The sequence below is a fragment of the Pagrus pagrus genome (assembly GCF_965226575.1).
Source record: "Pagrus pagrus genome assembly, chromosome: 22".
In the NCBI taxonomy this organism is placed as follows: Eukaryota; Metazoa; Chordata; class Actinopteri; order Spariformes; family Sparidae; genus Pagrus; species Pagrus pagrus.
Genome location: NC_140204.1, coordinates 13,542,339 through 13,568,562, shown reverse-complemented (window position 1 = coordinate 13,568,562; position 26,224 = coordinate 13,542,339). Strand labels below are relative to the sequence as shown.

General features: G+C 43.5%; 1 protein-coding gene across 15 annotated transcripts in view; it reads left to right on the top strand.

Moving 5' to 3' along the window:
• The window catches only part of LOC311251930 (receptor-type tyrosine-protein phosphatase delta), a 366,189-nt gene that overhangs the window by 248,881 nt on the left and 91,084 nt on the right, over positions 1 to 26,224 (top strand). For all 15 annotated transcript variants that reach the window (XM_084344614.1, XM_084344611.1, XM_084344613.1 and 12 more), the window contains one exon: positions 19,910 to 20,095. In XM_084344614.1, coding sequence (XP_084200740.1) covers positions 19,993 to 20,095 — 103 coding nt within the window. In that variant the 5' untranslated portion in view covers positions 19,910 to 19,992. The remainder of the gene's footprint in view (positions 1 to 19,909; positions 20,096 to 26,224) is intronic.

The following is a 26,224-nucleotide window of genomic DNA, read 5'->3' as shown; positions in this document are numbered from 1 at the left end:
GCTAAAATTGGGTCCGTTTGTCTCTTCTGGAAACATGTGATTCAATGGAGCTGGCAGGGTACAACAGAGCTTTGCTATCCCTAAACAAGATATAGTCTTTCTGCTGTGGTTCCTGCAAAAAACTGTATATGCACATCATTCAAGGTCTGCGTCTTTTTGTTATTATTTAGCCTGATACAAAGCAGAACAAGGAGGGAGAGGAGAGGATATCTGGCAAATGAAAAACAATTGGGCCAGGTGCCAGACTCAAGTCAAGCATGTGAGCTCAATAAAGCACACTGTATCGATTTCCGAGTTATTCATTATTTGTTTTGGATGTAGAGAAAGTTCTCTGGAAAATGATTCTGGTGTGCCGTTCAGACTCTAAAATAAATGGTTTGACAGATTATCAATGACCACAGAATATGATAGTAAATGGCCTGATATTGATTTATTTCCCAATGCCCCCCCTCCTCTTCTCGTGAGCTGTTATGCTTAAAGCAAGACCAAGCACTCTCCTGTGTATTGGATTTTTGTCCACCCTACTTTCAAATGTGAAAATGAGGATTTATTTTGTCCTGCTGCTTGAGTGATGCTTTTAAGAGAGCATGGATTGGACGAGATGAATGGAGATGGAGATAGGATATACATCACACGGCGCTTAATATCTCTCGTGACAACAAACAGCCTTGCCGGTGGTAATATGCAAGCATCTAGACCCTCAAAATGCAAAAATGGCAGCTTTGTTTACTGCATTCAAAATAAATGGCTGAGGCCCCGCTGTCACTCACAGATGGCACTTCCTTTGAGAAAAAAAAAATCGCAGAGCCAGTGACTCGTACTAATGCGTTGGCATGGCGGCAGCCATTTTGCACAACCTCCGGAGGCACTGATCGTCACAGAGAGGCGTTGGCATTGTCTTGGCACCGGCCCGACCCCGGGCTCCGAGTAGTAACTGATAGCCAAGCTGGAGCTTGTCAGGCCTGACGCTTATCACTTTTGACATCTGTCCACGCCATCTCTCTTTCCTCGTCTGTAGCAGGCCCCAGAACACTGACCTTGGGATCTCTTTCTCTGTTACTCCACTTCCCCAGACCTCCCGCCCCCTCCCTCTATGTCCTCATTTGGCACTGCTTCCGTGTGTGTTGTTTTGAGGCTATCATTTACCCTTTTAGACCTTGCTTTGTGGTCAGACATGACTTGCAAACCGATGTTCAAGCACTGGCAAGCCCCCCGCCTCATTTGGATTCCTGCCTCTATGCAACAGTGATGTAGTCAATGTCTATATTGTTATTATATCTTGTCTGATAAGTCTAGGCAACAGACATTTTATTATAGAATTGATTTATGCTGTCTCTTAAATACATCCTAAGAAAAATATGATAACAAAGATGTTATGCATGTACAAACAATAAAAAAGTAGGCCGTCTTTAAAAGATAACTACTTAAAACATGGCTTAACGAAACTCAGTCCTGCCTGCACATGGTATGGGTTGTTTTATATTGCCGTTTTATGCGTTTGTGCCAACAAGACAAAAGAAAAAAGGACAAGCTGCCACACACAGGCCAGCGTTGACAGGCTGGCAGGAAATGTCTGACACGATGTGTTGTGAGGGAGTGCTGCTGCTGCTAGAGTGCTGTGTTGCTGTTTGACAGCTTTAAGAAAGGGTCAGTGTGGCAAGCACATCCAGACTGACATATGTCTTCATGGCTTCCTGGGGCAATTTGTGTTACATTTGGTTAGAAAAATATGATGATCAGTTTTTACACATGTTTAGGGCCTACCAGTTTAGATGCTAATAATTTCAAGCCCTTTTCTGTGATTGAAAACCAACACGAATCCCCCACATTTTAGGCAGTCGATGGCCTTTCGTTTCTGTTTGTTTGCACGAAGCAGCTGAGATATTAAGCGAGCTAGTTACACTCCCACTCTGCTTTCAATCACAGATCATTTTTACAGAATCGTTTTTGCTACTGAGTCACCACTTTAATCAAATCCACAAATCGGTTGCATTCAGAGCACTGCATTTTTCTATGTTACATTGCACATCCTTTTACATTATGCTACTGTGACTCATCCGCAGCCCTCACCCCTGGCCTCCCTTATGAGGTAATTAAGCCCGTGGTTGTTTGTTTAGCTGTCTGCATGTGTGTCCTGTATAAAACACAGGGGGGGCATATGTTCTTCCTACCATAAACCCATTGAAACAGCGGGACATGAGTGGTGAGGAGGGGTCGACTGTGCATGTGTGTGAGTGTGGGCTCTAATTAGGCAGGCAGAAGTGTATTAGCCTCACTGGGCAACAGCCAGCTGGGAGCATCTGGAGTCGTCTTTCATTCTCACCAACTTTGCCACTACACACACGCTTGTCCACACACACGCAAAATTAGAAATGATATCTACCGAACAGCAGTGTGATAAGAGAGCGTAGGTCAGGCACGACGGGTCATATGCACAGCTATTTAGGTCTGCCACATTTTAAGCCTCCCTCACCTCGCAGCCCCCACCCATGTCCCCGACTGGAGTCCTTGTTTTAGAGTAACGGTGCCACTCTCACGTCTCTCTCGAGACTGGAATTCCAGTAGCAGAAAGGGGAGGACCTCATCCATTTCCAGTAACTTCTGCAGTCCCAAAGATGCATCAAAGCTGACTCGAGGGACCGAAAATAATTAAGTTTCAAAGCAGGGTCAATATTTAAAATATTCCTCACGGCCTCTTGCAATCACTCTACTGCTCTCTGTGTTTGTTTTTATTAATGGAAGATGAGATGGCCATTTTGGCTGCTGTTTTTATGGTCAGCACTTTGATTATTTAACCCTTTTAAACCCACTTCTTCTCTCTGCCAAAGTCTTAAAAGTCCCAGCTATATAAACATTAGAGCTTTCTCTTGGTAATATCAATGATATACTTCAACTCCTACACACTGCGCTCCCTCAAATGTCCATCTCAGATGCATCACTTCCTGTGTCTAAGCCAAACATATTAAAAGAAATACTGCTGTCACGCATTGTAGAGAAAAATTACAAACAAAAACAGAAAGACTGAGTTGGCACTCTCAGTATTTCTTCGGTAGAGAGAGCTCAGTGAGCCAGCTGAAGTAGTGTTTCTCTGTGCTATTGATTAGCTGGTTAGGCCATGAAAAGCCAGGGACAAGACAGCCTCTGAGCTCCCTTCCTCTGGCTTACCACCACTTGCTAGTATGCCTGTTCTCCCCCCTTTCTCTCTTTCACGCTCTCGCTTTTAAGCCCTTTATTTCCCCCCCATTTATCCCAATCTTCTCTGTGTACTGTATTTGTCGCCCTCGTTCTTGTGCTATTGTTACGTGTTTTACTATTCAGCTCACAGACAAAAAAGCCTCAGCAGATCCAAGTTAGATCACAGGAACCCAGCTGTTCACAGTCAAGGGCCGCTTCTTTTATTAGCCGTCAGTAGGCCGACCTGGTAGGGCAGCGAGAGGGAGAAAGAGCGGGTGGCAGGAGGAGGAGTGCGAGAGCAGTAGGGGGCACAGATTTCCCAGCTGTTAGTCCACAAGCTCTGCCCCCCTGTCAGAGATTAAGTAGATCAGTGAGAACGCAAGCAGATACACAGAGGCGAGACAAGACAGCTGACAGAAAATGGATTGAGATGGTCCTCCTCAAGCGGGATAGAGGTTGCAAACAGACTACCAAACTCTTAAAAGTTCTGCGCACCGCTGGAATGTAAGTGTGGGATAAGGCACAAGCCAGCAGGCGTGCAGTGCCTTAATACCCCTACAGATCCCCTTCTCCTGCTTTTTATTTTTCCCTACCATCTCACAAACACATGCCGCCTTTCAGTCTGTGGAGGACCGTTTTACTAGTGAGCCAGTCGTCTAGAGGGACACAAAAGACCTGAGTGTAAAATTATATTTCTAGCTATATAACCAGACCTCCATTGTGCCATATTTTATATTATTTTCATTAAGATTGCAGGGATGGTTGTCTCTGTTGTGCCGCCACTCTATCTGCTTCAATTCTAACCACAGTGGAAACAAACCACTCGCAAGAAGTGGCAGTGATGAGAGCAGCACAGAGTGCTCCCATTTTGTATGATTAAATTTACTGTGACAAGCAAGCATGCTGTGTTTTGGCAAAACATGTTGCTGTGGGAACCCAGAAACTTTATAATTTCTGAAAAAAATGTGCCCCACATGATGTTTGCGAAAGACTTGACTTGAGATTTGAGAAAGGGTCGTCTGCAAGTCTTTGCCTAAAGTCCCATTTGCTCTCGAAGTACTCAAGATGTCTGTATTGTATTTGCATATTTATGAGAAATGGGTGTCACAGTGATTAAGTTAACTGGAAGCCAGTTCTGCAGAGTGTGGATAATGAAATCATATAAAATGTGAAAGTCAAAGGACATTTTCTTAAAAAAAATATCCCTTTCAACCTTGTTGCAGAGTTGGTGAAGTTCAGTTTAGACTCTGGCTTTAGCAAGATGACAATGGTTGTGCATGATGATTCATGTTAAAAGACGGTTCTGACGATGGTAAAAAGGTCCATGATATAGTAGGCCTTCGCATGGTAAAAGTGCTGGATAAGCACGTGTACTCCAGGTGCAGGGATTATTTTAGCTTACATATCAAAACCAACAGAACGCCAACCCCAAGTTCTCCTGTGCAAAGAAACGCACTAAAGCACAGATAAATCCAGGGCATGAACACTCAGGAAAGAGATTTTCACCACATTTTCACATTGTGTTTAATAAACATGGAACCAATATGGACTTCATTACTAGGTGCGTGAGACCAATGTAGCTCAGAGGCCCCAGACAAGTAATTAGAGTTCACACTGAGACCTGACTCTAAAATACAGTCATTATCCGGCAAAAAATACAACCTTTCCAGGTCACATCACTTTGTTTGCAGCAGTAAAACAAGTTTATTTCTGCATTGAGCCACCATTATAGTAGCCCCAATCCGCTTGCCAGCATTTTATGGCGCACAGAGTGTTTGGGGGGCGACTGAGAGGTTCAATAAAAAAGTGGTAACACAATTGGCTCAACACAAAGTAACCGGGTGAGCATGACAATTTTTGTGTGGAATTTGTGCTCGATTATGGCATGACTTTAAATACCAGTGTATGTATGTGATGCATTTGCAGAATAGTTTTCATCACCCTAATTTAACAAGCGCCTCCTGTATGAAGCCCCAAACGAGGGCACCATATTCTTTACAGCCCCCTTAAGAGCTAATCAGCCATCTTGCAATGAAACACTGGAGTTTATATTGGCCCTTCTCACACAATAGTCCCAGTGTAAGCTTGTTGTTGAGCTCAAAGGTCTTGGCAAGAATGAAAGTCATCTTGTTGTTGTCTTGTTATTGCTTAATGCACACAGGCGATAATAAAGGCCATAATCCGAGGAGACAAAAATTAAGTCCAAACTATTTTTAGGCAACTGCGAGCTGAATTGTGGACAGAAGTTTCTTACAACAATGAGAGAACGTCCCCCCCCCAAAAAAATACTGCCCTTGGAATGTGACTTCAGCCGTGAATTTTCAATCAACTCGACTTTCCTCCTGCAAGACATCTGAATCAGCAAAACATCTTGTAAATATGATGTCTAACCACTTTTCAGGGACACAGTTTGCAGTGCTCCAATGGGTTGGATCTGTTTTCTGTTGAGAATGTATGATTAAGATAAATACCCAAGTCTGCGCCAGTGTTTCGTTAAGCTTAAATTAAGCTTTTTACACAGTATGTAGAGTAGTTTGGTACAGGACTGCATTGGAGTGTTATGCCAAGATGTTGGCATAGTCAACAAGGGGGCTTCTTTAAATTTCACATAATGGAGAATTATGGTATACACCACAGAGTTTTCCATATATCACCTTCTGAGCAGATGTTACTGTAGACAGCAAAAAGATATAATGCTACTTTAGCATTACTCATATTGAGTGTCTGAATTTTTAGTCATCCTTTTGGACCAAATCCAATGAAGTGCTCCCCCTCGTTTTTCCCAAGAGGTGCCACTTGAATAGGGCTACGTGGGAGGATCCTGCTCAAACTCTGACTTTCAGCATGCTGGAGACTCTGGCTTTACTTTCAAAGACTATACACTTCATCAAACACACCAGTGAAGGAGAAGAGAACGGGGAGGATGACCCCACTCCATATACACAACACTACTGACACCATCGCCAATTTATCACACGTAATTTCCTCAGCTCTTGACCTTTGACCCCTCTCTAGGGCTGTGTTTGTATTGAGAGCAACGTGCCACTGTCTGAAATGTCTGTCTTTAGCCTCCCTAGAGGGACACAGCGGTGTTTGCAGGAGAAATACACTGCTAAAAAGCCACTGATGGTGAATCCACCCTTTTGCCCAGCATGTGTTTCCGTCTTGCTGTGCATGTCCATCATTGTCTCCTCAGCCCTCCAGTGTTTTATGCATGCTGCTCATTAACCGGACAATGACCACTTACGATGAAATGCCGTTCAGGGCAATATGTCAGCAAACCCCTGGGATGAAAGAAGAAGGGAGGTAGGAGTATAAAAGGAAAGAAAGGTGAATGTAAAGGGAATGACAATGAGAGTATATGGGCAGCTTAATAAAATAAATAAAAGAGACAATGTGTGCAACGAGTGAGGAGGGGTTCTGTGTATTTTGTGCTGCAACAATCCCTGAATAAAGAATCCACAAGACCTCAGTTCCAACCTGCCTTTCTGAACAGTGACATTACAAGTGAGCCCAGTGAGTCAGAATGCCCTGACCTCTCGCGCTTGCAAGACCTTGTAGAACAAGGTACTGCTGCTGCCCAATGCATGCACCAGCTGCACCGCTGCAGCCCTAACTGAGGCACTAGCTCCATCCAGTGTATGCTGGCTCCCCTCCCCTTACATCACCGCGTCTGGAGGCGGAAGGTGGGGAGGGGTACAAGATTAATGATGGTGCTAACCGCGTATTTATCATCCGGCTGGAGAGTAATGCGACACCTTTCTAATCTGAATATATTTCATTGGGCTGTTATGGCACTCAGCCCTGGGCCCCATGCATGTGTGTGTGTGTGTGTGCTTGCACTTCTGTGCATCACTGGAAGTGTATTTGAATGTTAATCATATCTGCATAAGTTTGTGCATGTGAATGCGTGTGCTTGTAAAGTCATGAGAGTACCACGATACCAACCAGCCACCATAAACGCTCACGCTATCTACCCTGGCAAAACGGCCCTGTGGTAATTAGATAAAGATGAAGTTCCTCTTTCCAGCACGTTGGGGCCACGCTCTCTGAGATCCTCTCCTCTGATTCTCAGCTGCCTTATCAGGTGAATACCCTCCTTCCATCCTCCTCTCCATCCCTCCCTCTCATTCTCCTGCTACTTCTTTTTGGCACTCAGCAGAAATCAAGATGGATGTCTCCCCAACAGAGATGGGGAGATATGGAATGTGCAAGGCCAAGATGGGGCTTGATAGGGCCCACATTGGGCTGCCCGTTGGTTGGCTTCACTGTCACTGGAGCTGCCAGAACTGTTGAGGAACTTTGGAGTAGAAACTACCTGGTTTAGAAGATATTCTGCCGTGGGCGTTTTCAGATATGGAACTCACAAGCTGAGGAGGTATTTTATCCACGCTTTGGCATGGACAAGACCACACACAAATGTTAAATTATGCAATCACTTGGCTTTCTTACATGGTGCCATATTTATTTTTACCCTACTAATCCATTAATGTGGTAGAATCTCAAAACATGGCAGCAGCTTTGTGTATGAAATTGGTTTTGCATGCATATTCTAAATCTATCCAGGTGTTTGGTCTTGAATATGGGGTCAAAACATGGTCATGAGCATTCCTACCGAGTTTGAGTAAACATAATATGTAGCACTAGTCATGGGGAAAAAAGGATTAGCAAAAGAACAAATACTGGCCACATCGACAATTACATGTCTCAATCCATAGCTAATTACAATCAGTTACAAGGTATAGCATCTGAGGCATTCGAATTACCGAGTATACAGGCGTATATTCTCGTCAACAATCACAGCAATGACAAGACCGCCAAAATGTTATGTTGGAACGAGGTACTCACACAAAGAGGTTCTCTGAGGAGATAGGTGTTTTGCTTTCTTGTGTACCCTTTGCCAATCTGCCATTTATGCGAGTGAATATATTTCAGACCTTGAAGCTTACTGTGCGCTTCATTGTTCAAGTTCATTGTCAGGCAACAAAGGGAGAGAGTGAGTTAGATTATAATTTTTCAAGTGACAGATTTAGATAAGGCATTTTACCCACTAACATACCTACCCACCTATCCACGCTTACATTAAAGACATAGGCAAGACAAGGCTCCTTGCATACCTGATACAAACTCAACAAGATTAGTAGAAGTCGAGGCTTGCGTTCCACATATGTTGAAGCAGCTAGCGTTGCTGTATTTGGTCTAATATCTTAATTTATTGGGATTACATGGAAGCTGGTTTGTGAGTCAGTCACTCTCCATGGCCCCATCTTCAAGTCAGGTACATGAAAGGTTGGAAACGTGGTTTTGAATTCACCTTTACTGGAGATACACGTAGTAGGCTTCACAGCAGTCAAACAATGAATTACCATTGAAATAGACATTGAATTGACTTCTAAGTTTGTTATCATTGTTGGCTCAGGGACAGATTTCTCACCTGTCATGTACGAGATTCCAGGTTAATTTACTTGCTAGTGCAGGAACCTTTTCAACCTCCATCATGTCAAAGAAGACTAATAGGTCTGGTGCTAGAACAGCACAGACTGACTCATGATGTTTCAGTGTCATTACAGCCCTGAGCATCTTTGGCCAGACTTCAGCACCACTCCCCACCATAGTGCTCATATGAATCCCCAGAGGGCCGGACAGTTTATCTGTAGCAGCTAGCAGCTGGTGTCTGCCCCAAAGACTTCAATAGCCCCCAGCTAGCGTTGCCACTTCAGATGATAGTCATTTAGCAAACAAGTCAATCATGCGCAAGGCAACTGCCAGTGCCTTGCCAACGTCCCCAGTGATCACAGATATAGAGATGAGGGGGCAAAGAAGAGTCACAGCTTGCTGGGTCATGGAAATCAGGTCAAATTGGCCATCAACAAACTATCTGGGTCCAGCATTCTGCTCAAATGATTGTCACTGTTGAAATTGTTTGCAATGAGAAAAGATCAGGGACCATTGGAGTCATCCAGAGTCCACCTCTGTTCAATGATTTTAGCCCCCATCATTGGCCAATGTAGGATTGTGAATCTCAGAGTTAGGATCTCAACAGAGAATCTTTCACAAATGCACTGAAATATGTGCATAAATGAGCAAAGAGCCAGTCAACAGACATGTCATGGAATTGTAAAGGAATCTGTGGCCACCCATAAATGCAAAATGTCGGGAAGGCAAATGAATAGCAGGTTCATTCTGGTTCTCGTTGCCACAATAGCTTTGAAGATCTTTAAGACTTCACAAATAAAAGCTCCTTTTGAAGTTAATGTAAAATTTCCTTTTTAAACTATTGCAGCTCCACATCAGAAAGTCAATTTCAGTGGTAAACATCACAATGAATAATTGTATTATCCCAGCTTATGTAAGGCAGATAAAAAGATACATATCCCTCTTGTATCTCATCTCTTGTCTGACAAAACTGCTTTAGATGTGGTTCTGAAAACCTTGGGGGCTGACACTCTGTGGCGTCAATTAAAGTATGAGTTTGACGGCTGGCGTGTTAGTGGCGTTAATTATTTTGCTGTCTTTTGTCATTGGGCTAGAGCACACTTAACAGTAATGTGTGCACACAAATTTCCCTTCTATTTGATTCAATTATCTTCACGGACATGGGAAATGTTGCAGCTTTGTAGTGTTTTTTTTTTGTTTTTTCTTTTATCACGTGTAGCAGCGCACAGTGCTCTCAAATGTTTTCCTTTAGTTTGTAGCTTTATTTTTTTGGCAAAGACAATTTACACAAAAACAGCAGTTGGAACAACTGCAGCAGAATTTGCATCATATTAACACAAACTTTTACACATCTCCCCAGCATGGTTTCCTAGACAAGAACAAGCCATCGTCCCTAACAACAGTTATTATCGAGTAAATAAAGCAGAATGATAAAAGCCTGCATTAAAATGTGAACTATCAGCACTACACAATGAGAAACTCATTAATTTTATGTTGCTCACTGTTGGAGAGCAAAAAAAAATGTCCACTCGGCTAACTCATGCTGCAGATTGAGTGACTTTATCATCAGTTGGTTATATAATTAATTTTGTTTTAATTCAAAAGCAAAAATGTCATCAGATAGATCTGAACCTTCCACTCTCTCCAACACAAACTATCAGCTGAGACAGGAGAACAGCCTCTCACTATCAAAGTCCTCAACCATCCAGATCTCGGAGTTCTTTATGTTGAATTTGGAGGGTAAAGTGGGCATATAAATATATTTTTTAGATAATTGAGGGCAATCAGGGGCAGCTCAACTGGCGATAGCCATACATTAACCTGAAGACTTAGAAAACACCAGCTTTAGCTAAAGATGCAACTAATAAGTAAATGTAAAGGTGGATGTCTATTGGATTGACTTGCACAATCATATGCCCAACAGTCCAAGTGCAATGCAAACAAAAAAAAACATAGACATCCATGCCAACGAGGTAAGCCTTGAATTCAAGGTTACGCATGTACAAACACATGCATGCACAGGCAAATATGTCTCTGTCCCTGTTGTGCCCTCCTTGGCAAAATCTCAGTGCCAGTCTCTTAATGAAATGCTCAATTAGGGCCTTTAAATAGGTAATTATGCAGTGCCTAATCCCTTAGCTCCTGGGCCCTATCTCATTTAGATGACACTTGGGCAGGCAAAATGGGAGGGGCAGGCACCGGGGCCTTAGTTTCTGTCATCAAAGCCCCTCCGTGGTAGCGCAGGCGGCCCTGTTAATGATAAGGCACATCCAGGCAGTCAGTCAACAGCGACTCCCAGTGAGGGCCACTGACAGCATGGGAGATGGCAATGTCAGGCTTGACAGTGTCTTAATCATGTTTGTGAGTGTTCGGGGGTGGATTGTATTGGGTTGGGGGAGCTTGTATAAAGGTTTCTAAAAGGGTGTTAGATGTAGAGCGAGAGCAGCAAAGACTATTTGTGTGATGTGGGTTTATGTGGATTTTTTGTGACGACTGCCAAGTTAATTTTATATGAAACGGCGACAGAGGAAGAGAAAATCACTTCCAAATGTCAAACTGTGTATTTTGCTTGATGCCAGGCATTGACAGAACGGTTTTGATTTCCTGTACTGACATTTGTTTGAAGGTGGCATTTGATTTGAATTTCAATCTCCAAACTGTGGCTGGAGAAAAGGACCCATTCATTCGTTTTCTGAAGCATAATAAAATGTCTTGTTCGACTGCTACAATATACCATCACTGACGGGGGAACTGCTCTTGTTTGGTTGCTAACGTAGCAATGGCAAGCATTTGTCTTAGTGAAACGACAAAGGGGGAATTGTTGCTTTTGCCTTGGGGTGAACCATTGCTTTCCCTCGACAGAGTTGCACAAGCAGCCTGCACTGTCTTTCATGAGAACAATAGCTTAGCTTGGCTAAAACACCTTTCAAGGGCATCCAAGAACTAAAAAGAAGTTTCGCTTTTCAAATCTATTAATCAACAGCGCCCACATCAAAGGGGCCGGTAAACTGTAGTAAGGATACTTGAACTACTGAAATATTGAAACAGCTTTCTAAAATGCTGTTCATCCCCTCCCTGCATGTCCTTTGACAATCTTATCAGGATATAGATGGAAAAGCAGAAACAACACAATTTCACTTCTATCTGTGTATTCAGCAAAAACATCTCGTATCTGTGATAATATTTTTCGTCCCGTTGCCCTCCCTGTTGGCACTGATATATTTTCATGCAAAAGGCTTTGATAAGCTGCTGGTTGTAATGCCGCCTGTCTGTCCTTTCAGTTGTTGACTCAGGCTTTCTTATCAAATCTGAGTCATGGCATAAACACCAGTGCCCATAATACGCTGAAAAATGAAGAATTGCTTTCAGCGCCCTGATGAACACCAGTTTGACCTAGTCTGCAAATACTCAGACAGGATAACATTTATGCATTATGCAGGATATTTATAAGCCTGTTGATAAAACTGACACAACGCACAGAATTCATACGAACATGGCAGCATTTTCACCTTTCAATTAGAATATATATGTAAAGATCAGCAGCCCGTGAAACAAAGGTGATAGAACCACTTAAGAAATCGGCGCTAAGGCCTTATGACGAGTGCACTTATGAAAATATCCGCCGCATCACCTTAGGTAAAAGACAGCACACAATGTGCTAGGCTAATTGGAAGGAAATTCACCCGCCGTTGCCTTAGTGCACTACAGCAACCATAATGTGGCGTTACATTTTAGCTCAGGGTATATCAAGGCAAATTAGCATTTAGATAATGGGAGACACTTGGCATTTTAATTATTTTGCTGCCCTATGAGTGTAGCGTGTATGCCCCGAGCGCCTCCTTACATCCTTCATGTACGCCTAAGTAGTGCATTTACATAGCAAACGGCTTGGCGTGTGTACAAAAGCCATGGAAATGTCACCACCGCACAATGTACCTTGGTGTTCAATTGTTTCCAAAAGATAAGGGGGCATATTGTTGTTGACTTATGCCATATGTATTAGGGGGTAACACAATTCCCAGTGCTGTGTTATTCAGTTATTTTCAATAGAGCTCTGTACTCATGTTTTCTGCCATGTCGGCAAGTGGCAGTGGAATGCTGTTTTGTCTGTTCGAGGGCTCTGTACTTTCCATAAAACGACATGAGCTCGGGCTGGGAACAACCTCCCTCTCACCCTCCTTCCTCTCTCTCATTTTCTCTGCCTCACGGAAGTGAGATTATTCATCCTCCCACAGACCGTTGCTGTGTTGGGGGTAGATGTCAAGGTGCCAGGAGCGTGTGGTGCAAAGGGTATGCGTGCCTGCGCTCTGCTTGTATGTGTCTATTTGTGCACATGAATGCCTGAGTTTACATTTGTGAGCATGTACGTGTAGGAGTTGTGTGTCTTACGCCACATCTATCCGATTGGATGCGGACATGAGTATGTGGCTTTTTGACGAGTTTACGTGTGCCATGTTTCTTATTCTCTCATTTGTTTACCTGCTGCCATCTTTCCCCTTCCCTCCCTTCAGGAAACAATACCTTCATACTGTCAGATTGGCCTCGCTATCATCTCCTCTTCAGCAGCGCCTGCTTTTTCTCCCCCTATCCTTTATTCCTCTCTTCCATCTCCCTTGCGCTGCCTCTGTTCGGCGTACAAGCACAGACGGAGCGTGAGAAAAAGCTGGCAGTGAGGCACATTCCCTTGCTTCCCTCCCTCTGCCTCCACCTCTCCTTCTTTCTCCCCTACAACAAGATCTCTTCTCCCTCCCTTCCTCCTTCCTTCCACATTACTTTCCCCATGTCCTCCTCTCCTTTCTCTCGCCACCTTTCCCTCTCTGCCTCGTTGCTCCCCTTATCCATTATATTTCCACCCCTCTGCTCCACCCTCCTCTCACTCCCCCCTTCTTTTTTTCTGGTTCATAATATGTAACATGATTTTGCCCTCCCCTGTTCATGCGGCATAAATTTAATCCCAGCCATTCCAGGTTGTGCTGCTACTGCTGCTGCTGCGTCTACCATTTTTCTCATCCCCCCCCCTCCATCCTGCCACACTCTCTGCACCCGAAACAATAGACCCCTCAAGATTCAGCCTGTTTGCATGATAACAAGTTCTTTGCCTATACTAAATGCTGATGCGCAAGGTCAAGCACAACCCGAGTGGCACATGCTCGTACTATAGAAGCCGCCCACAGTGTGCCCAGCAAACATAGCACAAGAGAAGGCCTCCCAGCAAGCAGGCAATCATTTGAATAGTTTACACAGCTCACATGCTCACCCCAAGGCTGATTGTACTCGGCTGTGGTTTTATCTGCTGCCCATTGAAAATGCATTAGTGGGACCCATTGGAGTTCAATAGAAGTGTGTGTACTAGTGTCATCAAGGTCAAAGGAGGTGATCCAAACATGCAGACAAAGATGAAATATGTTGTTTCAGTTATTCATTTTTTTTAACTCCTCACTGTCCCGAAAGGTTACCCAATAGCTCCGTAACCTTGTGTGCCTGCGTGTGTGTTTGTTTGTGAGCGCCTATGTGTGCAATGTGTATTGGTATGCTTTCAGGGAGCAGCACAACAGGGCACTGGGATAATCAGTCACTAGACTGCAGGTCAGGGACTTGCACTGTGGGGACCATCCATCTGAACCCAGCAGCTGCTGGGAAACGTGGCAGGAGGAATGAGACGAGAGAGAAAAGGATAGGTGAAGAGAGAGGAACAGAGAGAGGAACAGAGAGAGAGAGAGAGAGAGAGAAAGAAAGCGCCGGGGTAGACCAGGTAGAGAGAAAAGTCAAGGAGAGACTGTTAAAGTAAAAAGAGCAAACACAGAACAAGTGGGAGGAGGAGGAGTGTTTGTGAGCCGATTCTACGTGGTCATTTGTGTTCCTAAAGTGTATGCTCAAGGTCAGTTTGGGTGGGCTGAATTCTCATGAGGACACAACCTTGCTCTTTGCACCCTAACAAGGTAGCAGTTTACAATTGCAACATCCTCTCCTTGACCTGTGACTCCCAATTCAAAGTTGTTTTTGTGGAAATGCGTGCTCTATGAAATGTGTAATCTCTATTTACAGTAGTAGTTGGGAAACTATCAATGTAACGGCCCAACTATATCATTTGATTCATTAAAGTGCTCACAAGCTAGGTGAATAAACATTTTTGTATTATTTGGGGTGTGACATTTCAAAGTCCAGATCAGTTTGCAGACAAAAAAACGGGGATGGCTTTGATATTTCCTGGTATTCATTTGCAACGGACACACAACTGAGATGGGAGTGTGATAGCTTCCTTGTCCTGCAGCCGCAGCAGGTGCTTTTAAACCAATTAATAGACAGACAAATGTCATCAGACCCAATTAGCTTCCTGCTGTGTGTTTCATGTTGGGTGATTCATTCACAGGAAAACAAGATATAACCATCAGTCGCGGCATTGGCAGCATTTCTTGTCAAAAATTAGTCAGGCTTCCAGGCGGAACTGTAAACCCTGACTTTTCTCAAATAGAAAAGTCAGGCGGTACCACCCAAAGGATGGTTTATGACCGTGGGAGGCTTGCTTAAGGGAGGTCAGGGGAGGCGAGGAGGGAGGGGAAAAAAGTAAATAAATAAGTAAAGAAAATAAACTCCTCTGATGTGCGGTTGTCAGGGTCTTTCATGTGGAGGCTGTACTTGAGGGCATAGCTTAGCTTAGCTTGAGGGATGTTATTACACATGCCGGCTGATCGGGAGCGATGTGTGAGAAACGGCCTTGTCACTCGGTCTTAAATCAAACCATCGTGGGCAGAAGAAAAAGTAGTGGTAGATGAAAAAAAGAGAGGACAAACAGACGGAAGACAAAAAGCAGAAATGGGAGAGCGGTTAAGAAAAGAAAGAACTGCACACAAGAAAGGCACTTTGTAAAGTCTATCACTCTCTCATCCCTGCACAGTCTGGCATTAAAGGGAGAACCAGAGAAAAAGATTAAAGATGGCTGTAGCTAACATGTAAAACCCATAACCCAAACTTAACCCCGCTTGATGAGGAAGTAGGGATTGGCAAAGGCAGAGGGTGGGTGTGGATGTGTGAGGGTGGGTAGCTGTGCCTTTGATGAGCTTAATTTATAAATCTGGTCATATGATGTTTAAGAAAAACCTAGGGGCACCGGGAGTGGGTGCCTGTCACAGGCAGCCATGTTTTACCGTTTCAAAATCTCTTCAACAAGGGGTACAGTCCTTGTGCACAGCGACATGTGCCCTTTTACTTGACCTTTGACCTTGAAGCTTAGTCCTTGATTTGTTGAATCTCATGCCCCAAGAATGGCATTCATGAACATTAAACAGCGTGTTTAAATGACCGATTATGTGCTACATTTGCTCGACAGATACGCTAAATAACAGCATGTGCTGTAATGTATGTATAATGTGGATAGTATATTTCACGACATGTTTTTTGTTTGAAAAGACACACAATGAGGTGTAAAATTAAACATGTTGAACAGCTCTTATCCATCAAACTGTGCTTTACTCCCCAATTATCGATTATTGTGCCTTCATCAGTCAACAGAAAAAGGGAAATGTAGGAATCTGCATCTGCTGCAGTCTGGATTCTGAGGTTTGTTAAGCAGGTGCTGTCTGTCTCAGCATCAGGTCAAACAGAGTCAAAAGGAGAGATAACAGCGATCACTGCACTGCTAACACAGCAGCCTACCCCTGTGTGCTCACTACTATAAGCCCTCCACATCATTGTAGTTTGAAAGTGAGCATGTGGGGGGTAATTACTGCATTCTTTGACTCTGCTAGTTTGGAGGGAAATAGAACGTCCTGCCTCATAAAACGAAACCAGTTCTTATTTGCTGTGCCTGGCTGGGCATGACACCAGCCAACTTTTTATAACACAATGCAGTATGGATCACATCCTCGGTAGTTCTGTGGTGCTTTGTCCTTGCATGTGTCGGGGTAATTACAGAGGGATTGGCCTTAATAGATCTAGTGGCATTTTTGTGGCTGCTTTGGTCCGTTAGGATATCATACCATGAATCAACTATTTCATTGAAGTTCAATTCAGTTTGTGCATGAGCCTGAAATTAAAAACACCCCGTTTAAAAATTCCCTAGAGTCGGCCAAAGTGAAATTAGTCAACTTGCACGAAGGATGGTCATGATGTGGTGCAACTGCAATGCTTGAACCGATGTTGAATTTGTTAAAAATGGCAATGCAGTAGCATTCTCATGTCAGCGTTCGTGTCCCACTGGTTTGTACGTAATTTGCCAAAATATTACTCCGTGTGCAACAACATGGAGACACACAGTTGCTGTGACGAGGCTGATGTTGTGAACCTGCTGCTTTGGGGAGCTCATAACTTTTCTGCCTGCATTCTTTCTCATAACAACTTTATTGCCGTATGCAGTATATGAGATAAATATGAGTTATTCTTTTGTTTTTCCCCCTTAATAATATTGCTCGTCTAAATAGACCAGAATACAAACACGCAGGCTCAAATGAGAATAGAGACCAGCCATTATGGAGAATATAAACATCCCACCCTCCTTCTCTTTCACATTTCTGATAAGGATCATGGGGAAGGAGAGAGAGTAGACAGCTCAACGGCCCCTTTCTTTTTCTTGCCACACACTCCCCCCGTTTCTAATTAACATTGTGCATGTTGTCAGGCTTTGTTTAATAATGCATGATTGCTATCAGCAGCAAAATCCTTTGAATGAAGCACCACTGAATGGGAACACAATAATACCACCAGGGGCTCAGGAAGAAAGACAAGATTGTTTTTTTCTCTCCATTGTAATAAATGTTCAATGGAAAGCATCAGTGCCACCAAATGTATGAAAGTGAAGGTGCAGAGTGCAACGCAAAATGGTCATGTTGAGGATAAAATGGGCACAGGTGGCGTCGCCTTTGAGGGAGTCTCTTTCTACGGGCTAATGGAAATGGAACGGATCATTTGTACTCATGTTCATGCTCACACATGTAATTACAAATCCATGAGCGCAAGCTTTTAATGCAAAAAAAGCTGCAGTGTTTAGGCTAAATCCATCATCGGATAACAATGCAGTTGGCTGCTGCTCCGCTGCAAGGTTTGGCAGGTGACTCGTCCGCCCTTTGTACATTAGGAACGGATCTGCAGCGCAGTTTGTGTGTAAAAATTAACACCAAATACTCTTCAATCTTCGTACAAATCAAGGTTTCAAAGAGGTGTTTTAGCTGTGTTTACATTAGCTTTTCCATGTGTTTACTCATACAGCACACCCTCTTGGTCGTCTCACTGGTGGTTACACAACATACAGATGGTTTTGTTTGCCTCTATCAGCGTGTGTGTGTGTAAATGGGTGTGTGCATGCCCGGTGTGAATAGAGAAGGGGAGGGCTGCTGAGCACAGTTTCTTGTGTGCTGCCTAATGTCATGTCATTATGGAAATTCACACATTAATTAACTCAAAGGCTATCACTCGGATTTGGAGGGGCAGATGCATAAAAACAATAACCGGAGGAGACAGACAGCCGTACCTGCAGCGCTACGTATGGATCACACTGCAGCTTTATCCTTTCACACCCCGCTCAGGTTTTTTCAGTCCAGTTGATTCTAATCAAATTCACAGTTGCTACAAATACTACTCATGAGAAAATTCTGTCTTGTGTGCTCAGATGTATGTATATGTATATGCATTTGTGTTTGTAAGTGTGTGTGTGTGTGTCGGTGGTGGTGTGAGCGGGGGATGAGATTGCCTTAAATTGATTCCCTTCGCCACACGTCCCCCGCTCTCGCGCTTGCTGCTAGCCCCGCGGCGCTTGGAGACAGGTAGTCGTGTCTATCTCACCCCAACACAAATCGAGTGTGACAGGTGCGCTATCTTCCCGTCTTTTCTGCCATTTACAGCCCACAGAAATGAAAGAGGGAGAGCTGCGAGCGAGAAAGAGGATGATTGGTAACAGGGAAATGAGGTACTTTGTCATCATCGGGCCTACTGATTGGGCTTAGGGGGGCTTGTTTTTCTTTTTTTTGCCTTTAGTGGGTGGCGGTCAAATCTGCAGACAAACGGTTCGATAAAATATTATTTCTAGCCAAAGCATTGACATGCACAGTCGTTGCCTCCTGAACAAACTTAAGAAAACTGCAGATTCCCAAAACTTCAAGAGATCTGACATGTTTGATCTCATGGAACATAAAGAGTCTGAAATGTCATGGTACGCAGCCCATGTACAGGTCTCCCTCCAGCTGAAACAACAGCATCCTGCAGAACAATGCAGGCAGACAAGCTAGCAGGCTAACCGGCAGCGCAGTGTGTCATCAAAGCTCACACACACTTGGATTAGCCGGCAGCCGTGTTATGAGCCGGAGACTACCGCAGAGCATCCATCACTAAGGATCAAGCTCTGGCTTAAGCAAATGGATGACAAGGGATAGAGCCGTTCTGCAGCTAATACTAGCTCACTGTAACACATTGATTTTCACAGCCATGTAGTGGCCCATCGATAAAAGGTTGAAACATGAATGGCAACACTTGGCCACTCCGTCTTATAGATTTAAGTTGTTGTTTGAGTAGTGCTGGATAAAAGAGAAAATGTTTGTGTGTGTGTGTGCTAAAGCTAAGCTACCCCGTCACTTTGTGAAGGCACTAAGAGCTATTAAAGCATCGACTATGGATTAAATGTGGTGTAAGAAGCATAAATGTGCTTCAGATGAATTGGTTTACTGGATGTGCGTATTTTAATGTAGCTAAAAGACAAGATGTATATCTTGTAATGTAATTGAAAGAAAAAGACTAAATAAAGTCAACAGTCACTCAGTGGTCAAATTTATTTAAATTCCCAACTGAAGAACTGTGAAAGAGCTTTCCGCATTTATGAATAGTTCCTGCATTTCCTGACTATTCTTACGCGCAACAGAGGCGCTCTTTATGTGAAACAGATATCAACACTGATCTAAGGAGGACTTAAAATGTACTCTTATTATGCAGCGTATTTAATTGGTGCTCGCCACCAAAGCTGTGAAGGCAAAATCTTATTAGTCCACCCTTTCATCTGTGCGGTTTCTCCCTCTCTCTCTCTTGCACTCTCTATCACTCTCCCTCTCACGCACACGTGCACACGCATTGTGTGAAGTGACTATTCCATTTAGAGAACTGTCAGAACATACCCTGTGAGCACATCAGCCTCTTCCTATCCTCTGTCAGCTCCAGCCGAGGCTGTGTGGGGGTATGTCAGAAATGTGCAGGGATAGATAAAACCCGTGGAGCCAAACAGCTTTGTTTCATTCAGTTCCTCTCTCTCTCTCCTTCTCTCTCTTTTTTCCTCCCTCCTTACTCCCTCTCCCTCTTCCCATCCCTTCCTTGCCTTGCATAGGCTGTGAATACCCTGCATCTGAGAAATCAGACCAGACTGACTCACAGGGCTCTGTGAGCCAGCGCCACCGAGGCTGCCAAAGCATGCTGGTGCCAAGCTGTCCCACCATGCACAGAGCCAGACCCACGCTGCTGCTGCCGCTGCTGCTTGTCCTGGGTCTGTTCCTCCACCTCGCCGACGCTCAAAGTAAGTGGACCGTTGGCCGTCACGTGGGCCTCAAGTGTTGTGTCCTGCTGGGTTGGGGGCGGGGTGGCAAGAGTGGAATTGTTTTATTTTTTTCCCCCATTAAACATCATCATATGCATAAATACTTCATGTAACACACTTGAAACTAAATACATACTTGATGAAGTACATGAAACTTCTACATCGAACACATGATGGTATGTACCATGATGAGACTGTTGATATACTTGCATATTACCACTGCCACTATGAGATGTGAGTCTCTTTATTCAAATATAATAAATTAAAATACAAAATTGAAATCTGTAAGGTTTTAGTAAAGTCAGGCCACTCCGAAGAATGAAATGTATCAGAAATGGTATATATATATATATATATATATATATATAAAATCTAATTTAAAGTCCTCCTCCACTCAAACATTAGTTTTGCTCATTGTTACTTCACTCGGATGTTTGACCTTCACTGTGCAGGAGGATTTTTATGCAGACAATCAAAGGCTGTTTTCACATTTGTAGATATGAGAATTTTTTCTGTGACATCACAACTAGTTTAGAAGCCAAGTGTGGTCCAATAAATCTCCCGTAAACACATTGTAAACTTTTGAAATGAACAATGTTTGAATATCCAAAGACAAGGAGACTTATTTTTCAATCATTTTTAACATGGTATTTGAAACAAACATACACATATACAGCACATTATTTTAAACAGATTATTTTGTATATTTTATCATATCATCTGAAGGGGATTTTAAAAAAATCCTAATTTAAAAAAAGAAATTATTCAAAAAATATTGATAAACTTTAAAATCCCATATGAGTCAATCTCTGATATGGCTATTAGCAAGTTGTGATCTTAGCACCATATTGTGCTGCTCTCTGTCTCTCTCTCTCTCTCTCTCTCTCTCTCTCTCTCTCTCTCTCTCTCTCTCACTCTCACACACACACACACACACACACACACACACACAAACACACACATCTATAATTCACAGGGATCCATCTCTTCATCTCACCAAACTATCAAAATGTGTTCTAGTTTCTATTTTCCACTTTCTTTCTTCTGCTCCAAACTATCATGTGAACCAGAAATTCTCAGGCCTCAGCCAAGAATCTCATGATGAGAAGTCATTGGAATTGAGTTACTTGACATCAGACACCTGCCCATTGATGTGTGACAACAGTTTTCAAACCTCATTGAGTTCTGGTCCTGCACCACAGCATCCCCCCCTCTCCCACCATCTTTTTTTTTTTTACACTAAGATCCATGAATCATTAGCTTCTGGAGTCGCAGAGGGATGAATAAAAGTTTTATGGCTCCCTTTGCAACGACTGAAATCCCCTCAGTTCAAGCTGAATATCTTTGAATGAAGGGATCATTCACCCAAGGTCATATACAACGGAGCCACGCAAAGTGAAATTGATGGCTGAGATTTTCAACTTTGTGCTCGAGAAATGTTCCCTGCGATCTGTTCAAATGTGTTTTATTTTTCTTCTCTGCCTCTTGCCACATATGTCTCACAGCGGGAGAGAGGCAAATGGAGAAATGTTTTCTCCGTTTATCCCCCCGTTTTATGTGCAGCTCCAGGATTTATTGATACAATTTAATTACAGGACCTTCCCAAAACGGCATTAACAGCCGATAAACGTTACCATTGAGCGGGGCTCTTCAATAGTTATCTTTTCCGAAACTCCCATCTTCCACAGTCTACCGTGAATTTACATAACAGCATTTGATGAGAGAGAAAAAAAAAACACTGTGCCGTCAGACAACTGCCTTGACTTCCACTCCTGCATGTCCAGACATTCCACAGTCACATTTGAGCATGAATGTAACAGAAACCTGCGCAAGTGTAGTCAGCAGCCCCCAAATCTCGACGCCTCTGTGCTCACCACCCCCAAACCTTCCCTGTTCATTTCCTTCCCTTGGCTGTCTGGCTGTGAGCAGCTGCTGCTACCCCACACCCTACTTAGACAGCTGTGCTAGGTCATCATTTCAAAGCCAAAACAAACTTATCGTGAGGTAGCCACAGTGGCTGTCTGTTAATGACTGAGGGGGGGTGTGCGTGGGAGGCAGGGAGGTCACAGGGATGAGGTGTCTGCAACTGAGGTAAGAGAGCAAGCGTCTGTTCATGGGGAGAACTACTCCAGGCAGCACATATTAGCCCTGGGATTTATATTTGCTCCATTCTGTTCCTGCACCGCCTGATCTCCCACATGCACGTGTTTGTTCCTCCCTTACCCAACTCCCCTCTATTGTTTTCCTTCCTAATCGCTCTCTTGCCAATTTTCTCCTCATTTCTTATTTTGCCGGGGTTTTTTTTCTCTCTACTGTTTTTCCGCCTGCGTCTTTGTCTTCCCTCCACCTTCTCCCCTCGCTGTTTGGAAGCAGTGCAATAGCCCCTTCCAGCGACTGAGAAGCTCCTTAATTTCCTGCTCATGCAAAACCAGCCGAGACACTCTGGGGCTCTCTCCCCATCTGTGGACCAAAAAAGTCCTCAGTTCGATTTACTCTGCTCCAGACTAACCCCCAGCACCAAAAATCCGCCTGTATTTCCGAAGGGAGAGCTGCCCTCTGTCGGCGCTCTGGATCCATTTGCGTGTGAGCTCGCCTCCGGCTGTGGACATGGTGGAGGATATGAGACACGCGAGAGCAAAAATGGCTGAGTCGGCCTGCTCAACAGATGGCACGATCCTCTGAGCCAGTCCTACTCGCCACCCCACACAGTGGACACTGCAGCCCCCTCTCAAGAAAAACGCCAATAAGCCCCCCCCTCCCCCCACCCAAAAAAAGCACACATTGCAGTTAATGTGTTAATGGGAGTGCTACCAAATTTGTTCTTTCTGCAAATGTGGGAAGAACGTGATGGATTTGAAAATGATCTTAGAGGATTGTGTAGCTATGTTTCTCTGTTTGGTCTGTTGGTTTGTTATTGTTTTGTCTCTGGCCTTCTGTGTCCATTGCTCGTGCTCATTTTCTCCTTCACCCCGTCCCCCTCGCTCTTCAAATGCGGCCCAATTAATTTGTGTGGCAAATTGGGCTTGGCAATAGCTTGAAAGAAGGGCATAATTGTCCCCGGTGAGCTGAGGGGACGGAGTACGAGAGAGGAAGAGCAGTGGAGGCAACAAACAATTCCTCTGTGTCTTTTGCTGAACAGTTATACAAAGGAAGGGAGCTCAAAGAGGATGAGAGGAGAGCTGGAAATGTGTAACATCCTCACCTGGGCAGGGATGAAAACTTTGGAGCGGGCATCCAAACAAACAACTTGGCCGTTCATTAACTCGAACTGAGCTACAATATACACACTGATTGAGCTACATCACCAGTAGCAGCGGAAGTGAAAAAAGGTTGACTGTTTTAGGATTTTTTCTTCTCTCTCAATGATTGAAAATATGCTGAGCTACATCTGTGTGGAAAACCTGCTTACAGAACACCCACACACTACCCCCCGCTGTGTTGGACCATGTCAAACCCGGTGCCTAATAGTGTTTTAATTGATTCCTCCCCGTTGCTGGTGGATGGCATGGTGAGTCCCAGAGAGCCAGCGCACTCCTCTTTAACACATCGAGTATTGACCGATCTCCTCTAAAGCCTCTAACATTAAGATGTTAACACTCAAACCTCACCTCTCTCGTTTACGCTCATTTTACAGCCAGCCACACATACAGAGGCATGTGCACTCACACAGCGTCTGCAGGCATCAAATGCATGTGAAATCCTTTTGAGTCGGCAATCAAAGGTGAACCACACGGGATGAAAACAGCAAATTGTCTATCGATGCAACACTTCTTTTGAGCCACTGCGATGTGGATAAGATGGGCAGCAAAATGGCTCACTTTTTATTGCAGCATCAACATACAGTGAAGATGGTCATGTTTGGATGTTTGTTAAATAATCAGAGCAGAGACATTTTTCTCTCCTTTTACACCGAGATGAAATTGGACTCTCATGCCATTATTTATTTTTTTCCCCATATGTTCACTGTAAGTTACACATTTATGATCCAAGAGTGTCTACTGCTCTATGAGGAGTCATTTGTTTGGCAGTACTGCAGTAACAATCCAACGGCATCTGCCAGTGTTACGGTTGTTTTTTTTATATTTTGTGCAGGGGAATGCAGATGACTATGATTTGTAGTGGTGTTTGTATAACAGACAAAACTAGAATGGCACTCAGTAGAGCGTATACCTTCACCAAGGCCAAACATTCCCCCGTGGCAAGATCCATGCGATATTTCCTGAGAAATTGATGGACATGCGGGAAAAAAATTGCCCTATCCTGCAATGTTAAAGAAAGTGTGACACAAATTCCTGAATCTGTCCATTTTTCCAGATCCGATCCAAAAGTTAATGGAGTCTGTTCTGGGCCCAGAGCCATCCTCTATCCAAACATCGTGGAAATCAATTCAGTAGTTTTTGTGTAATCCTGCTGACAAACCAACCAACCAACCAACAAACAAACAAACAAACAGATACGGTTGAAAACCTCCTTGGCGGAGATAAAAATATCAGGGAAATGCATACCTAGTATACCGTATACAAAGATAAAATAATGATAGTGTATGCTGTACAGTGGTGAAATGTAACAAAGCACATTTAAGCATGTACTGTTCTTACGTACAACTTTTGAGATATTTGTAACATTTCGTAAAACTTTCTACTTCTACCCCACTATATTTCTGAGGAAGAAGTGTTGTACTTTATTCCACTACATTTGGCTGACAGCATAAATAACAAATTACCTTCCTTCCCAGTGGAAAACATGCATCTCCAAACCTGGAGATTTTAAATCTGAATGTTTGGGAGAAACTGAAGGATTAAATGTCCCCTGTATGGAGTGTTTTCACACTGTGGTATTAGTACTTTTACTTAAGTAAAAGAAAATGAATATTTCTATATATATATAAATATAAATATATATTTCTTCCACCACTGGTAATGCAAAACAAGCTAAATGATCAGCATGATACAGATGAACTGAGAAGTGTAAACTGCATCCACACACACCCCCCCACCCAACCAGGATCACCTTGTAGCAAGTCCGAAAGCTAATGATACTCTATTCCCCAGATGACATCAGGCTGTAATATGTGTGTTTTATGCATGCCTGGCCTAATATGAATTATTGTAAAATAGTGTTGTATTTGCATATGAGCTTCCGGGCTGTACTGAAATTAGCATTTTTACAACAGCTCAAATTAAATCCCTCTGCTTAATTTGCCTGCATGCTAATTTGATTTAAAACGAGTCTATTCCATTCCCTTTTACACTCATACCCACACAGCACTAACATACAAACCACGCACACACGCTAATTCAAGCACATACGCACGTATGAACACACAGTATGTACTCTTGCAGCCTACATTCACCCCCCCACACACACACACTGCTGCCTGGTACACATTGAATTAGACACACAAATAAGCACACACAGAGCCTGCATGTTTCTGCACATAAAATGACATTAAAGGGCTGAGGAGAACAGATTTTTTTTTTTTTTTTTTTGGATCCAACTTTAAATCACTGTAATTCCCCCCAGTCTACCGCCTCGTTCATCATTCTGCCGGACACTGCTCGAGTGGAAATCTCATTGTTGGCTCCACTCGTTCATTTCAAAACGTGTCTTAGTGCAGTACGTCTTTTAAAAGAAAAAAGAAAAAAATAGCAACAACATCTTCGAGAGGAGAGAGCACGCATCATGTTCACACTTCAAATAAATGTGTTGAAACACCTTCGCTGAGAGTGCCAGCACTTAATTACCATCTCGTTGTTTGGATGAAGACCTTGTGACGAGACTGGGAATCAGAGATAAAACAATGTTATCAGTGCCATGCAAGATGCTTCTTGCTCGCAGGTTGAACTAAATGAGTAAGAAGTCATTATCATTTTCTTAGGCTGAAAATGCTTGTACCAACTCCTTGTCAACAATGTGCGGCGCAATTATGTTTAAAGGTTGAATCGGGCCCATTATTAACTCCATGAATGCCGATATCTGTGGCAACTACGCCCCAAGTGTATTATTTAAGGCCATTAGCCTCATCTATGGATTGCAGTCACTTCTAATCGCACTTAGACCACAGAATCGCACAAAAGACGAGCAATTTTCACCACACTCCTGACCCGC